Source organism: Ascidiella aspersa, chromosome 3 (genome assembly GCF_963924565.1).
Source record: "Ascidiella aspersa chromosome 3, kaAscAspe10.2, whole genome shotgun sequence".
Lineage (NCBI taxonomy): Eukaryota > Metazoa > Chordata > Ascidiacea > Phlebobranchia > Ascidiidae > Ascidiella > Ascidiella aspersa.
Genome location: NC_139449.1, coordinates 18,974,586 through 18,992,538, shown reverse-complemented (window position 1 = coordinate 18,992,538; position 17,953 = coordinate 18,974,586). Strand labels below are relative to the sequence as shown.

The following is a 17,953-nucleotide window of genomic DNA, read 5'->3' as shown; positions in this document are numbered from 1 at the left end:
TGTAAAGCAAGATGAGGGGGGCGATATGAAATAAAATTGAGCCCAAGGGGGCACTAGTGTCAAAAAGGTTGGGAAACAGTGCTATAAACCAAGCTAAATACCATGTTATTAACGTTGGGATTTGTGCACAAATGTACCACTGTAGACGATATGAAGGCGACAAGACATCGCGCCAAGCGCAAAGAAATCGCGGCTATTTGGTTCAAAATGTTTTAATTTATATTTAGATGGGGCGTCACACATTGATCACAGATAAAATATAAGTACATTTTTTGATATGTTGTCATTAACCAAGTGGCCAGGGGCGTTAACTCATGCAGCAGCCCAAGGTTAAAACACGTGAAAATTTTGCACAGATAAACGAAAAATGCCTTTTTCGCTTTTTGAGGCTTTATATACGTTGCCGATGTGTTTGCCATACTATTTGACATATTGAAAAACGGTATAAATCGGGAAAAACAAAACCATGGTATTAACTAAATTTGGTTGACAAAATGTGATTCGGATGTTTCAGAGGTTGGAAAACGGCCGTTTCACTAATTTCGTTTATATATTTTTAAGACGGAATATTAGGCTAAGTTTGACAAAACTTTCGTTTAACAGAGTCACTAAATTAAATGGCTTGGTGAACCGTATTTTGCCCAGGTCTGATGTAGGGCGTCAAAACGTCGACAGCAAAACGGCCGATGCCAGACCAACGTTCCCCGATTGTCCCAAACCCAGTACCTACATCTTCAGGCGTTATTTTAGCTATTTAGGCCATATTCCGATGCAATTATGTTTAGGACGTATTCCGGCAGATTTAGGTCTATTTTTTTTATATTATTCTGTACTGAATATTAGCCTACTGCGTATTCGCCCTTATTATGTCGTTGGTCCAAATCAGGGGTGGGCAATTATTTTTTTACGCGGGCTGTATGAGAAACTTAAAATGTTTTGGCGGGCCAGGTCAAAGTAGGATCTCAAATACATACAATATGACGTCATACTCTGACGATCTAAAAAAATAAAGTAACGAACTTGTTATTACAGTAGGCTACGTTTGGAGTTGTGTAAAATGTGCATTTAAGTAAACGTCGCGCGAAGCGCGAAAAAATTACAATTATATTTGTTTTAAAATGCAAGTTTTAATTTAGATTTAGGGGGGACGTCACGAATTGAGCACAGTTAATAAAAAAACTTTGCTTGATATGGCGTTTATCAAGCTGTGGGGCGATGACCCAAAGTTAAGATTAGACGTAAAAGATTTTGCACAAAAAACTTACAATGTTTTTTTTTGCTTTTTTGAGGCTTTAAGTTACCGATGTGTTAAGTGGAGAAAATGTGAAATGTGAATGTTTCAGAGTAGAAAACGGTCGGTATTTCGTTCATATTTCAAAGACGGAATACTTTCGACCGAAGCGGGAAAAATATATAAATATTAGGCCAAGTTTATTAAACTTTCGTTGGAGAGAGTGCCACAATGCAGAGAACTCTATTTGTATTTAAAGATGCCAAAAAATCCCGTGGAACATACGGGAAAAGCAAAGAGATTCGCGCGAAACGCGTAAGCATTTTCCTTCTTAGTATATAAAACAAGCTAAAAATAGAATTGCCGGGGTCATGACTAGATCCGTCCCTGGAAAGAATGTTTACGATACAAACAAACATGTAGAAACTCGCCAATGTTTTCGTTTAGCCTATGTATTTTTAAAAAAAAGCCACGGGCCGGATTAAATTGCTTGGCGGGGCGGATCGGCTCGCGGGCCGTATGTTGCCCAGGCCTGTTCTTAATACTTTGGTTTTATACATTTTTCTGCTTTAAGTACTGTTGCTTTTTAGGTCTTATTGTGTGTTTCCATGCTAACCGGTTCGCTGATCTCATACAATTTTAAGCAGAGCTCAATTTAACATTTTAACATTGAAGATCTTTTTAGCAAGCGACATAAAATAGTGATTATAGAAGTTTTTATCTAAATTTCGATTTTTAACAACACCGCTAACTAACACCAAGATGCTATTTAAAAATTTAACATTTTAACATTGAAGATCTTTTTAGCAAGCGACATAAAATAGTGATTATAGAAGTTTTTATCTAAATTTCGATTTTTAACAACACCGCTAACTAACATTAAGATGCTATTAAAAAAAAAAATTATACAAAACACAGTTAATATGATCCGGATGTGTTGAAACGTATTTATTATACATTAAACCTGCATAATTTCCAATCTGTTATGACACTTAAAACGGTAATACTTATGCATGCGATAACAATCATCAACTGAACCAAACATATACCAAAACTAATATTATATTTTTTCGGCATTGGGTTACTTTAAATTGTAAGTACAACAAATTCAAGGTTGCATTTACTTGTTTTTTTTAAGTGGAATGCTAGCTGTACTTTGATTAGACATTACTCCAACAAAAATAGCTTTATTGGAATAGTTGTTGTAGTTAATAAGCTTTAACGTTTAATTTAAAACGAAAGAATATACCATCTACAAGCAAAAATACACAAAAATTGCACAGGGCAGGACAGGACAATAATGTTAAGGGCATGTAATACAGGGGAGCAAAGGGCAATAAGTTGTCTGCCATTTTACTTTTACTAAAGTTTTTGCAGTTGTTGTACTTTATACAATCATAAGCAAAGCTAGCGGCAAACAAGAAACAACACACTTTTGTACAAATGTTTAGACATGATGACAACATGTTAAATAAGCAGATTCGTCCAAGCACTCATTCTTCTTTAGGTGGAAAGCACATTCTAGTTAACAAAAGAAAAATAATTCTACAATTGTCATATCATAAACTATATTTTATACGGTAATGTACATTCCAAAGTTAAATAGAAATGATAGTCACTTTTCAGCAGAAAAGCAATTACCTAAAAAATGTTTTATTTATATGAAAAACTATAGGAAACAATTATATTTTCAGTTCAATGCACATACATTAAAACATAACATAATAAGTTACTAGCTAAAAAAACTATTTCAAATTTAGGTGCCATATATCTTTTAATGACTCTTTTATGTAACTATAATCAAGAATTTTTATATTTACTTTATATTGATAAAATTCACAATTTATTTGGTGTTTTAAAATACCGTTTTAAACTCTTGAAGAATTGTTAGTTAAAAGAATGTTGATACTAAATGAAAAATCAAATAGGGCTGTTATTTTCCAGGAAAATTTTAAACAATACTTACAACATCATATTTAGCTAATACAGAACAAGCAGCCTGCCATTATCATTTTCACGTTCTTCTGAGGAAAGAAGAAGGACCTTTCTCACTTTAAACCAATTGACAAATCCCTTAACAACCAACAAAGAACCTAAAGAATATTGCATAACAATAAGGAAGAAGTTTTCTGTTTTTTACGTAAAATACCACTTGGGAAGTGACTGCACTCATCTGTTACCATTAAGGTGTTCAGATTATGCAAAGTTGGTAAAAATAAGACCAAATGGAGACCACTAAATGTAAAAATGAGTATCATTTATACTCAACCAATTCAACTTGACAGATTTGATATATAAAGAAATTGTTATCAATTGGCAAAAACATGCAGTAAGCAACATATAGTACAAGATGAGATAGATCAGCAGTGCACAACCTACAGCAATTGATAGCAGCTGTGCACATATTTAAAAATGTAATATTGTTGGTGACCATATTAAAAAATTTGACTTCAAAACTGGTTAAAAGGGTTACACATAAAGCATAATAAAATGGTTTTAAGTTGTAAAATTATTGATTTGCAAAACTCCTCTTTTTTGTTGGAAATCCAAATGATTCATTAAAAAAACGTTTTGTATATTTGTTTTGTAATAAATTAAAAAATTGTGGAATATTGTTAACTAAAATATTTTATATAATTGTAAGATATAATAAAAATGTATGACATAATATAATGTAACTGTCAGTAGCTGAAAGGTTGTGCCCTCAAATAGATCTATACAAAAAAACTGTAAAAAATTACCATGTACATCAAAACGGGGTTTCCCAAAAATTAATGAACAATGCTCTAACTTTAACAATTTTTCAACTTACCAAGGAGAAAGAAAAACCACCACATGAACAATCTTTCTTGGGTAAAGTATTCATCTTCCACTTGGGAATACTAAGTCAATATAAAACAAAATATTAACAGCAGAAGGTAACAAATCTAACAAGAAAGCCACCAAGCTTTCATAAGTGAAAACAATTTTTATTATAACATCTACACAAACTGATATCCAGTTTTCCATGTTTACTTTTGTTGTTTGCTTAAGAAATTTACAAACCTTCAAATACATCAACCAATTGATGACTGAAAGGCCAAAACCAGACACTGCCCCATATCGACCAGACAAATTAAGAAGAATGCAATAACCAATAAAAAATCCAAGCCAGTTGAAAAAGAATGCAAGAAGAAATGCAAAAATGAATGTGCAGTCACTGCCCACAGCCATTCCATCAACATAAGTTTCATTGTCATTCTGTAAATAAGTAGGCTAGTTAGTGAAAGTTACTAAAAATTGCTAAATATGGATAAAATTAATTATTTTAAATTCTATTTACTTTCATAGCTGGCAAGTCAAGCTACCATTTAATTTTACAATTTTATTGCCAGTGGTTTGAAACCTTAAGATTAATAAATCATTAAAATGTGAAAAAAAATATTTAAAACAAGAAAACAACCATTATGCTTCCTGAAAAGTTCATTAAATACCATGGTAAATTTAACTTAAGTGTTTTATTTTATATAAGTAAAGTCTAGCTAGTTTGGGATTGGAAAAGTATTATTATTCTGTAATAATTAACAGGAAAAAATTAACACAGAAACCTCCTAAGAACCAAGTAATATTTTTTAAATATATTGTAAACGTAACTAATGATAAATAAAAATAGAATGCTGTGGTATATAAACATAATACAAAGTTTTCAATACACAAGAGTACAGCTGTAGAAATACATATCCATGGTTAAAAGCTGGGTGGTCCAAGGTGGACAGCAATGCAGGTGACAATATTTATTGTATATTTTTTGCGGGCCACATATAGAAGGCACCTGTGTGTCAGTAGCTCATTAACAAATTTTGTTTGGTTGCTGAACGAAATGTTTAAAGTTGACATCACAAAGCTTTGTCAAAAAGTAACAACTAAATACATATAATCTCCAGAAACCTGCTATCGTCGAACTTGTGCACAAATGTCAAAATGAAATTGATTGTAAATGAAAACGAAAAAATAATGTATGTGGTGTTCAGCCACATAGCTTGGCTGTTTTAAAGGGGGATGTCACGCGATCATCAACCAAAATCCTCTATGGGATATTGGGGTGTGGTATGAACACCCCTAGTAGTTAAGGGTGGAGCCCGGAAAATTTGACGTTTTGTGTATTCTAGACGATAAAAACGGCAATTATTAGGAGCTTTTACGGTTGTTTAAAATTGCTTTAAGACTGGCTTAGGGCTTTTTCATATACAAAAAATCAAGAAAGAATAAATAAATTTTGTTTAAACTGCACATTGCTGTAGCTTACATGCCTGTTTTCTCTATGTCGTTGAGAAGTCTGTTCGTTTTACCAAAAAAATATATTTTTGTTATCAGGCCTGTTTAAGATTACTTGAGTCGGTGACAGGTAAACTGCTAAGGTGCAACGATGCTGACATAGCATCGCAGCAATCACAGTTTTAATTTTGTGATCATTGTTTACTGAGATTTCAAAGAGGGGTGTCCAGGATTCAAAAAGCATTCAATCTACTACCAATTATGTAAACAAAGGGCAGTGACTGGATTAAAACTTTCTTAATTCAGGAATGCAATTTTGCACTAACTCGTTTGCATATAATGGGAGTGCAATTAATATAATGCGAGTGCAAGTCAGTGCAACTGACCATCAAAAAGCAAAACAACATCTCATATAATATTTCTCAGGATGGTTTTTCCTCAATGGAAAAACAGAATTTTTTTTGGTATGTAGTAGGTAAGGCAGGACGATTAAAGTGTAGAAGTTACCCACAGTAATTTTGTCAATTTACCATTCATCATGTTGCGAGATGGCTTTACATTAAACAACCTTTTTATTACTTTTTATTTTATGGATTCGATTAACTAGTATAATTTTCTTGCTGCATGCAACTACAGGGAATAAATTTTTTTTCCATCATTTTAAACTTAGCTGTCTGGTTGTTATAGGTTTATTGAAGTTAATTACTACAAAGTTGAAAAATTCGACCAAATTAGGTACCCCAGAAGACTTTTCTATATATTGGAAATATTTTTTCGATAAAAATGTTAGTTTGTGTTGAATATGTCAAGAGGGATTCAAGATTTGTCTACCACACTAAGTGCATGGGCAGTTTACTTTTAATACAAACATTGGATCAACATGTTTTATACATATCATACAAATGACCAGGGGGTTTTTTTAAGGTTTGGTTTGGGTGACCGCTAAGTAGTTTTAAGAGACCGCAAGTGTTTCATTTAAATACCAAAAAGTTGCAAGTCCAAAATTTGGGAAACCGCTGGAGAAAATTGGGGGACCGTTTCGGTCCCCCAAAACACCTTAACAAAACACTGCAAACGACTAAGCCTGCAAACCAGTTGCAACAGAATATAAAACCTCTGCAGACAAAGATAACTAATTTTTTCAATATCTCCTCAAATAAGAAATGAAAAAAACAAATTTTATCGCCTCTTTATCGGTGCATCTGGCAAACACCTTCTATGGCACACTGAAACAATGACCTATGTCATAAAATCTATCAAGTGTACCACATTATATTTTATTGATGTATAATTGTACCATATAACAAAAAAATAAGCCCAAATAAAAATAAACCCTAACCAAATAAATTTGCAAACCTCAAGACCAAAGAAGTAGTTGATTAAATCTGTTCTTGCTTCATCTTCTTTTTGACGCTGGATTTCATCATATGATGGTAAAGTGGTTGCTTGTTCATATGAGGGTAACTTATTTGCTAAAGGTGGTGCCTGACTATGGGCTGGTACAGCACCAGGTGGGTCTAAAATAAAAAACTTGTTTTTTTTTTTTTTTTTATAAAAACTTTAAATATAATATTTTGATAATTATTTTTTATATCCTTCCTTCCTTCCTCTTATAATAGTTGCATCAAATAAGGTGAATACAAATTTTATATATATTCAACCTGTGATCTCCCACTTTTACAGTTATCAGGCACATGACTGCCAGTTAAGAGTTATCCTGCCCTTTATGAAAAGTTTGGTGACCCATGGCTTAAATACCTGCTTTAAATAGCAGCTCTTTAGAATGTTAACCAATTTTAAGTTTATTATGTTTTACATTATACAAAAATGTTAGCAACTTTTTTGTGAGATTACTTGCTGTTTCGTCATGAAAGGGTACTGTGAAACTTTTAACCCAAAGGCCCAAATATGTGTATAATTGTATTCAAAATTTTTAAGTTTGTTCTTCTAGATTTAAACATATTAATCTAGAATATATTTGGGGAATGCTATTTTGAACATGCCTAGTAATTAACCAGTTTTTCCGTCACATTTTTTGTTTAGTACTTAACAATTAGCATACCATTGATATCTGTTTCTTCATTATTTGAGCTCGTTGTGGCATAAGCAGGGGGAGGAGTATCATCGGCCTCATTTAGTGGAACCTTAAACAATAAAACCATTAAATTTTGTACCTGGCTGCTCTTTCAAAATCAGCAATGTTTGATAATGGTGATGACAAATAGTTTTAACATAAAATATTTAAATAGGATATTGCCTTAGCTATATATAAAAGCTAATTTCCCTTTTAAGTATTAGAGATCGGTAGTCATACCAATGTGTAGGCTGGCGTGTTTGGCGGCCTTTCCATCATGTCTTGAATGGCCGTCACAAATTAGGCTATATTTGTTTTACTCGACAGACAACACTGAGGAATATATCAGAGTTATAAGGTGAATTATAGAAAAAAAACAACAGAGGGTGTATAACTACGGATGTCCAAAGTGGAATATTGAATCCTTAGGATTTGAATCCCAAGGTATGCGAATCCATTTGCTGTTTTGGGGGCAACACCATTCAAACAGCCATATTAAATATTAACCCTTTACCTACAACCAGTAAAGGTAATCTTTTTACATAGTTTTTAGATATAATATTCTTGATTTGTTATTTTGGATTTAAAACACACTTTTCTAGAATACTTTGTACATCCTTATTTTAAACACATAATCAATGGCAACAAAACATTATTGGTTTAGCTAGGTGAATGGTTAATATTTTATATCCCTTGACATAGCCAAGTCTTTTACAGAAATACCCACACAAAGATAAATAGAATATTTAACTAAATGACTTTCCGCTTAAAGGTTAATTGAGATATATAAATTTGTCCCATATACATTTAGAAAACATTAGTCATTGCACTGTTGTTTGGTTAGTAGTGGCCCATTGTTTAAAGCAGGATGCAGGATGGTCCAAGATTGCAAGTGTCTGGTGCGAAAATTGCTTGCTTGGTTTTTACAGACCAAACACATCAGGGCATGAACTTTCCTGGTAAAATTTTAATCTTTATTTGAGATTTTCTAGCTAAAGGTGGTACCAAATACCCTATGAAATCTTTAAACGATGCACAAATAGAACATTTTAAACACTCACTAAATAAAACAATGTTTTAAGGCCAAATGATGATGTTTTAAGGCCAATGATAGCTGGCTCTATAAACCTCACTTATTTACAACAAGGCAAGTACTTCCACAATTGTTTTTAGCATACCAAACCAGCACCCCCAAAAATATAAAATCTCCTAGTATGTTTCACAGAAATAGGCCATGTCCACAAAAGTTTGAAGTTTCTTTTATGAGGTATTGTGGAAATTTTAAAGCAGCCTAAAGTACACAGCTGTAATAAAGTTAACTGCTAAAATGACTCAAGTTTGCAGAGCTGAACAAAATCAATGATGATTTCCACAAAATGCGTGCGTCCACGGCCGCATAGGTAACTGCACGTTAAACTAGGCCAAAGTTTCTAACCTGAAAATTGGCCACCTTTGTCTATACATATTTCAAGTAACAACCATTTTTTTTGTTTGCAGCACTCAGTATTCAGACAAAAAATTAACTCGGTTCTACCTTAACATAACCCAAGGGGCAGTAGGGCTGTATGTTTACAAATAACAATACCCTTGAAAAATTGTTAACAAGGAAAATATTTTTTTGCGTAATTTAGTGATACACTCTATTGGACACAACTGTATGGTGATTTTATGCGCTGGTGCACATTGTACCACTCTTGTTCACTGTTTTTACTTAAAAATGTGCACTGTTTGGTTCAATAATTGGATTAAAATTGAAAATAACATCATCGTAGTCAAACTCAAACATTTATATTTATACAGATAGCCGTTGGGCGTTAGCTATGTTCTTGTAAAATATACACTTACTTAGATGATTGGGGGAAATCATCTTTTTTAAGTAAAACACATCATTAGCTTTTTATTTGGCACACGATATTAATTGCGGCGACATCAATGACATAAGAAGCGAAATACGAATGTTTAATTACTTTCTTTGCTACAAAAACAATTAGTGGTAACTGTCCGTAGATATTGTTACGTCTCATCGGATGTTGTTTTCTTCTTAACGAGAATTTTTATCATAGTTATTAGCAGGAAAGTTTTTGCTTAATAATAATTTACAAACAAACTATTTTTAGTAAATCGCTAAGCAACTGGCATTTACCTAATAATAAAGAAATAATTTCAAGCTTATTTTTACGAAAGAGATTTAACACTGCCTTGGCCATAGAATACTAATTATGCCTTGAGAAATACAATACACCATTATCATTTCGGTGAACCAATTTTTCGAATTTTCTATAATTTTTTCAATGTTGTTTACCATAAACCTAGCATACATGGTTGAAAAGTTAAAACAAAATTTAAAGATATTTCTTAACGAATCTTGGCTTAAAATCACCATATAGTAAAAATAAACATTACCAAATATAATAATAGTAGTATTTTAAATTATCATTGGTTTACTTCCAAGCTCACTTTTTGCGCCAATTGTAATTAACATTTGAACAAAGGTAAGATCGATTCAAAACACTTTCCTCACCGACAATTGTTTTTTAAATCTCTAAATTACACATTTAAACATCGTTGAATAACATAAAGAAAAATTATGCCCTATAAGCCGTTTTTAATCTAAATAACTTTTCCGAAGGCTAACTTAAGGCTAAAACCAAAAATATAGTTAAATCAACGCCTATACTGAAAAGAGGAAATATGAAGTTGGTAGCAAATCTTGGCGAAATGAAGCCCGTTTACCTTTGCCCTGTTGTGCCTTTTTTTTGCATTAATCTTTTTCTTTTTTTGTCTGATACAGGTTGGTCAGTCGTTTGGCATAAGAATGACCACGTGTACGAACATATTTTTCTGAAAGCATCGATATTAGTTTTGACGCATCTTCAGATGTTTCACCAACATCAATGGACCATGAATTAAGCAATAAATGGCAATTTCGTAATACCTTTTCAGCAATGTAACTTGAGCCCAATTCCTAACAAGCATGTAAATCTGCCTTAACCTCTTGTTCACAAGCAAGGAAAATAGGTTTTAGCAAGCAAGAAAATAGGTTTATTTATACCCCAGCAATTCTTAGACTCAACTGGACTAACATTTCCTTTTAATGTTAGAAGCACTGAATCTCCGGTTTTGTAATAAAGGCGCCAAATATAAAAAAACATATATTTCCTTCATCGTGTAAGAGCAATTGCAAGGGAAGTGGATGATTTGGAAGACAAAGAAACCTTAAAATGTTGTAAATGTGGCAACCTTTCGCCAAGTGCAGTTTTCATTTCAATACATGCGTTAACTGTATGCATGATTTTAAGTAGCCTATACACGCGTAAAATTAACATTACAAACATTATGGTTGAAAGCGTGCAACAAAATGTCAGCCAAAGAAGCAGGTATTTCAAGTTCTTTTATGGAAGTGTATGTAACACATTGAGCAATAGCCTTGTCCCATTGAAACTTAAGGTATATCATACTCAACTGGGACGCGACAGGCGTATGCACCTTGGTAAAATGTAACTGCAATCCCCTGTAAGTGGCGTAGCTTTTCAAGCAAATGTTACACACATGCTTAAGGGCCAGAGAAGACGTACCAGTTTCAATTTCAACCAAAATCTGTTCCATGGCTTCGTCCAGACCAGATCATCATCAGTCTATAATTCGACATCAGACATCGTTGAATTCCTTTCGTATTTTAAAATCAATCAAAAATATGGTTGTTTGCTGTGATCTTCGAGCCTTATTACATTGCGCATGCAAAAAAATCAGCTGGTTTTAGGCAATGCAACCATACATGACTTTGCAAGGACTGTTGATTGTTTAAGAGGCTTTAGTTGTGTCCAAACGTGTTATATACAGGCGTTGGTTAAATGGAAACGGCAAGTAAACCAGTGACGATTGGAAGTACAGATTACAATTAAAATTTTAGTAATGTTAATTTTTACTGTATAGCTTTCAGCCATATGAATCTGTTAGGGAACAAGTTTTGTTTCAACTTTCAAACCAGATAGGCTATGCAGGGCCTATGGTAAACAGATTTGAAAAGTTATAAAAAATTCCCAAAAATATTTCGCCAAAATGACATTGGTACAAATACTATCAAATAGACTTTTGTCTTGACAAGCTAGCGTAAGTTGCTTCGCTGAACTTAAGGTTTCGTCGCTTTTTAGCTGAGGTTGTGGTATTGAACGAAACATGACTTCTAAGCCGGTAAGAGTTTAGATAAACTGCGATAGACGTGTTTGTCAAAGCTTACAGTTCGCGTCATATGTATTCATCTAATGGTATACCATACTAAATTAGTTTTGGCTGTGAAAAATTTCAATAAAAAGTACAATTTTGTAAGAAAAATCTGTAGTCTGTACGTTTAAAAAAGCAGTTTTCGATGGCAAAGGACAGTAATCCAAGCCTCAGATAAATAAAAAAAATATGTATACTTTTTAGCAAATTGATGACCACAGGAGAAAGTGGGACAAAGAGGAGTATGAGCACTTGGCCAATGATAGATTGCAAGAAGAATTTGACAAAACTGAAAGTGCGTTTTTAATCACTTGATAAGTAGTGTTCATTCACTAATTTACTGTTTTATTTACATCAGAATCAACTGACAAACCTGTCAAACGGGAACTACTGAAAGCTAGATCCTACAAAGTTGACCTTTCCTCTCATCTTGGCAAGTCTATCGTTATAAGCAAAACAACTCCAGCTGCTGAGAGTGGTGGATATTATTGCAATGTGTGTGACTGTGTTGTCAAAGATTCCATCAATTTTTTGGATCACATCAATGGCAAAAAACGTATGTTATCAAAGAAAATTAATTATTTTATACTCTGTTTCAATATATATATATACTATTCTGTTTCTGTAGCGTATCAATACTTGTTTAATCTCCTAATGTAATGTTTATAAGCCAAATATAGGCCACAGTCTTCGCATTTTAATCTGCATTGGTATATTATGTTGAGCTTTTGATTTAACAGTTTTAAATCTTTTTAATAGTTAGCTTACTTGGCATACAATTAAATTGTTTTTAAGCACTTGATATTTACTACACAAAGCAATGCATTTCAACCACTTATGCCAAAATAAAGTCAAAATTTACTGCCAATTGGTATATATATAAATATATATATAATTAAAATTTATACCTAGAAACAAAATATAAATAGAAACAATTTTCAATGAAATTGAACACATAAAAAAGGCCTCTTACATAAAGATTCCTTTTCTTAAAAAGGCCTTAAAAAGAGTTGAAATATAAAAATGAAAAAAATGAATTAAACTGTCCAGTTAGGCATTATTAAGGTAGAAATTTCCCTTGACTAAAAAGATTGTTTTACCAGAAAATACTAAAAATACACAATTATTTAATATGTTTGTGTAAACTGTTTTGTTTTCTGTATATGCCTGCATTATGTCAAATTTAAATTGCAGATCAACGAAATCTTGGTATGTCTATGAAGGTGGAAAGGTCTACCCTTGACCAAGTACAAAAGAGATTTGAACTAAACAAGAAAAAGATGGAAGAAAAAAAGAAGCAGTATGATTTTGAGGAAAGGATGAAAGAACTAAAAGAAGATGTAAGCTTTATCACTCTATGGCCCAGCATTTAAAATCAACATGCAAAATAAGTTAAAAATCTATATGATTTGTTGTAATAAAAAAAAATTAGATTTAGTTTTGTCCTTGCAAAATGCTGTGATTGATTTATAATAATAATTCAGCTATATACAAATACTGTGTTGTTATTATTATTTACAACAGCTATTATTTTTGATAAAATGGAAAATAATGCAATAAACCAAGGTGTTGTACTAACTAGGCTTGACATTTTACTATTTTTTTAGTAAAAAAAAAGAGTTCTTGTCCAAATGTTAATTGTCTAAATAGTGGATCGCTAAACATTTATTTCATATTATATGTAATTTGAAATCAGGAGGAACGCATGAAAGCTCACCGACGTGAAAAGAGAAAAGAAAGAAAACGCAAAGTTGATGAAGATTCCGGCGATAGTGACATTGCTGCCTTGATGGGCTTTGGCGGATTTGGTACATCCAAAAAAAGATAACAACTCACTTGCAGGATCCTTCGGATTTCTAAAGTGAACAACCACTTGGGCCAATAGGAACAATGTCACTTTAATGTTGAATGCTTAGCTTGTTCTGAACTTGGTTGATGTTTCCTCTTGACTTGACTGTGGAATTACCTTCCGGCGGCAACTCTGAATGAGGTTGATGTCCGAATCAAAAAGTTGTTACTGACTGTCAGCAGAAGATAGTGTTGTTTCTGCTCAATACATTTTATTTCAATAAATTAATAAGTTGGGCCTCCTTTTATATAAAGTTTGGAATCTCCCTACCGCATCTCTCCAACGATTTCTTTAATTTTTTGTTTAAAATTGTTGATCAATGGTGTGCAAACTGCGTCCCTGGGCCAAATCAGGCCCGCAGAGTGAAAATATGTGGCCTGCCACAGGCTGTAATTTTATCCCCGCGACACTAATACTCTGACGAGTAATTTTAGGTCCCTTGAAATAATACAGGTTATTCAAAGACAATTTGTCAAGCTTTTTGACTGGAAAACTACCAAGATTAGCAACATTAATTGGTTTGATGTGTTATCGCTCACGTAAAAATCGTTATTTAAAAAAATGGTCGCTATAAAATTTTTATTTGTTTAAACTACGTTGTTGAATTTTTTTGAAACTATAGGTTACACGAAATCCCCTCATCAGAGATTACGATGAATGATCCCCTGGAAAACGGACTTTAGTCTGTCAGCACTTATAGAAAATTAAAAAACGTGGGTCGCGGCCTTATCCACATACTTATATTTTGCCTCGCGGTTGATTCGGAAACACTTATTTGGGAGCACACCCTTGTAATACATAAAACAGCTTTCGCAAACATAAAACATTGGGTCTCGTAAAAATTGTTCCACAGATACATTGCATTTTTTGGCGAATGCAAGATGTTTTTTAGTAATAAAGCATATTGTTTTCATCTCGAATATTCGCCGTGGTAATACGTTAGAGTAGACAACCAAACGATTTGTGATCGACTCGAGTGATTCTTTACAATACCCTGTAAAATGCAGTTGTTCAAATAAAGATAACAACACGAATCACCAGGGTTGTCCAGTTTAAAAATAGTATTTATGTAACTGAAAAGGATACTGTCGTTGTTCTAGCGATGAAAATGAATGAAGGCTGCAAAAACTGCGATAATTTGCGAAATCTGTCTGTATGTTGCGTTGCTAAGCAAAATGCATTCGATCATGCTGTTGGAGTGTAGGGTCTTAATACAATTCACATTTTACGTTGTGTTAGAGTTAGACCGTGTGATAGCCAATAATTATAAAATCAAACGTGGCAGTTATCTTGTATCCATTAAGTAATTGTAACGGATAATGTATTGTAGCATCTTCGTTAGAGCGGCGCTTCACGTTACTTAAATATAAATTTATAACATGTGTGGTACTTTTGGCTTTCGTTGTAATCTAAACACGTGTATAGTTTACATCAGTGGTTCTTAACCCTCTTTCAGCCGCGCCCCCTTGAGGCTTTTCGCATTGGCGCACAACAAATTGCTCGTGCTCGACACATTGATTTTTATCAAGCCGATTTTAACAAACATGTTGTGAAGGCATTGACTAAAGTTAGCAAAAACAGAGTTTGTACAGCTGTTGGAGTGGTGCCCAACCACTAATTAGATCGCATGTGCACAACTTACCCAAGTGTCCAACCTATGTACACAACGTACAACTTTACTATTGTGTTCTGACTAAATGTATAGCCCACGTCGGTCGTAAAACGTGGAAAATATAGTTAGAAAACCAACAAACTATCAAAAATTAGTAGCGAAGCTCACAAAGTGCAAAACAATAAACTGTTTCTTCAGTTACTTAACTATACACGTGTAATTTTAATGTAAAGCATGGGACATAATTAAAACAGAATAAACACCAAACCCCCACCTAGGGTGAGGGGCGCCTTTTGGTTAAGAAACGTGGTCAACGTTATAAAACAGCAAAGGCGCCGGTCGTCCCAAAGCTGTTTGGCGCTGAATGAGTCTAAAATGGGTTATTGTCTGAGTGCCTACCCACAAAAAGAGTGACAACTTAAAACACATGTGTGAAAGGCATTTGATCGACTGTGATGTCAAATTAAGTATCCGTGCCGGTAAAAAATCATATTGAATTCTTCTTTTTCGTAAACTAAATTTCTTGTGAAATTCTGCGAAATATATGGAAAAGCTCTCGGCGTAAAAGCGTGAACCTTTTATTTTCAAATTTATCGAAATTATCTGCGTGACCGATTACAAATAACTAAATGACAATGTTATGTGTTGTATCTGAAACAGGGAGTCGTACCCGAACTGGAACTTTTTGAACCGATTTTGGGCGATTTTTTTCCGAACCTGAACCGTTTTTGTAAGATTTTAAGGAGACAAACCGGAACTGAACTAAATATTTTAAAAGAACTTGAGCCTTAACCGAACACGAATGTGTTAAAAACGGTTTTACTCCAGCATGACGTCACAACCCCCCTTGTATTTTATAGAGTCTTATCATGGTGAAGCGGTTGATGCTTTTGCGAGATGCGTAGATCGAATAAGGGGGTCAGCGCAACACAACACTCGAGTATAAAGCACAACACAAAAAAGGCAAATTGCACGCTTCGCTAAGCGCGCGCCGACGCGGAACCATGTACGCCACAGTACCCCCCTCCAGAAGCGGGCATATAAAAAGCCGCGTAGCGTTGCGGGGGACGAACGTTGCGTCTTGGTCGTCCTCTGGCCGGAGGTTGCGCGACTGGAACCGGTTTAGTTTAATCGACGTGAGCCGGTTTCAAGCGGTCGATGGAAATGGTCTGTTGACGACCTCCAACATCTAAAAGGAAGGTTTTGCTGGACGCTTGAAGGACATTATATGGGCCATCGTACGGTTTGGTCAGAGGAGCGTGTCACGGCGTACAAACATGTATGGGCTATTCCTCAATGTCGACGGGACGGAAATACGAGGGTTGCTGTGACGCGACATCGGTTGTGGCAACAGCCGTCGGAGAGTGTCCTGTAAAGCAGGTAAAAAGTTAGAAGTAAAACCTCCTTCATTAGCAATGAATTCACCCGGAACTGTTAAAGGTGCGCCATAAACCAACTCAGCGGATGACGCTTTTAAGTCTTCCTTAGGAGCAGCACGGTGGAAGTGGACCAACAATGTCTATATTTATGTGCTGAAAACGAGCAGACGGAGGTATGTAGTCCTTCAGTGGGGAACGAATATGGCGTTGAACCTTGGAACGCTGACAACAGATGCATTGCTTGGCCCATTGGACAACATTCTTTTTCATGCCATGCCAGACAAACTTTTGAGGCCATAAGCTTTTTCGTGATGCGGATGGATGGGTGTGATAACCCATGTACGGCGTCAAACACTTTTTTCTGCCATGATGCAGGAACAATTGGACGAGGATTACCTGTAGATACATCGCACAGGAGTGTAGTTGCGGAAGAACCAATTGAAATATCCTTCAAAGTCAACCCTGTAACAGCAGTGCGGGAAGATTGTACTTCGTCCGTCTGTTGTGCACGCGCTAGTGCCTCGAAGTCAAAGTCTTTCTTGAATGCAAGTGAGAGGTTTGTGATCAGTATAGGCTGTGAAGTTGCGACCTTCAATGAAGTAGCGAAAGTGCCGGATTGCTAGGTGTAGTGCTAACAACTCGCGATCGAAGGTACTGTACCTGGTTTCGGGTTTTCTCAGTTGACGACTGAAAAACGCCAGGGGGACCCAGCAGCCTTCTTTAAGTTGTTGGATGACTGCGACGACGGCAGACTGCGAAGCATCAACTGTGAGCGCGATGCTGGCTTGCCACTCCGGGTGATGCAAAAGCGTTGCGTTAGCGAGTGCATTCTTTGCTTTGTCGAAAGCTTCCTGAAGAACGCGAGTCCAAACGAGTGACCTCGGCTTGCCGGATAAGGAACCATACAGGGGCTTCATAATGTCTGCGACATTTGGAATGAACCTATGAAAGAAGTTTATCATACCGCAAAACTCCTGTAAACCCTTGACGGTTTGAGGCACAGGAAGGTTGTTGATTGCGTCAACTTTCGAAGGCAGAGGTTTGACCCCGTGCTGGTCAACGAAATGACCGAGGAACTCCAGGCTTTCTTTACCGAACTCGCACTTTTGCAGGTTCAAAACAAGACCGTGGTCTGAAAGCTGCTGAAAAAGCTGCGTTAAGTGTTGCATGTGAGCAGCCTTAGTTGGACTAGCAACAAGAATGTCATCGAGGTAAACATAAATAAAAAGTGCAAACCTTGACAAATTGAGTCCATCATCCTCTGAAAAGTTTGCGCGGCATTCTTCCAACCCAAACGGAGTTCGAAGAAACTCGAAGAGACCAAATGGTGTGA

The 17,953-nt window shown here is 34.9% G+C and overlaps 2 protein-coding genes across 3 annotated transcripts; one reads left to right on the top strand and one right to left on the bottom strand.

The window, feature by feature from the left end:
• Nucleotides 1-3,197: 3,197 nt before the first annotated feature.
• LOC146160580 (NEDD4 family-interacting protein 1-like) lies at nt 3,198-9,264 on the bottom strand. Of its 2 annotated transcripts, none has more exons than XM_083384645.1 (6): nt 7,800-9,264; nt 7,548-7,629; nt 6,842-6,981; nt 4,277-4,471; nt 4,044-4,113; nt 3,198-3,324 (listed from the first exon to the last, which is right to left on the bottom strand). In XM_083384645.1, the coding sequence occupies exons 1-6, from the start codon at nt 7,836-7,838 to the stop codon at nt 3,212-3,214; spliced, it is 639 nt and encodes a 212-aa protein (XP_083240771.1). In that variant the 5' UTR covers nt 7,839-9,264; the 3' UTR covers nt 3,198-3,211. The 2 variants fall into 2 exon arrangements, with proteins under 2 accessions (XP_083240771.1, XP_083240770.1); XM_083384644.1 differs by having other exon boundaries at nt 6,842-7,002; nt 7,800-9,258.
• A 2,354-nt stretch (nt 9,265-11,618) lies between these two features.
• On the top strand, nt 11,619-14,694 carry LOC146160579 (zinc finger matrin-type protein 2-like). Its single transcript, XM_083384090.1, has 5 exons — nt 11,619-11,627; nt 11,985-12,075; nt 12,139-12,336; nt 12,975-13,120; nt 13,477-14,694. Exons 1-5 carry the CDS (start codon nt 11,619-11,621, stop codon nt 13,606-13,608), a joined length of 576 nt encoding a protein of 191 aa, XP_083240216.1. The 3' UTR covers nt 13,609-14,694.
• The last annotated feature ends 3,259 nt before the right edge of the window (nt 14,695-17,953 follow it).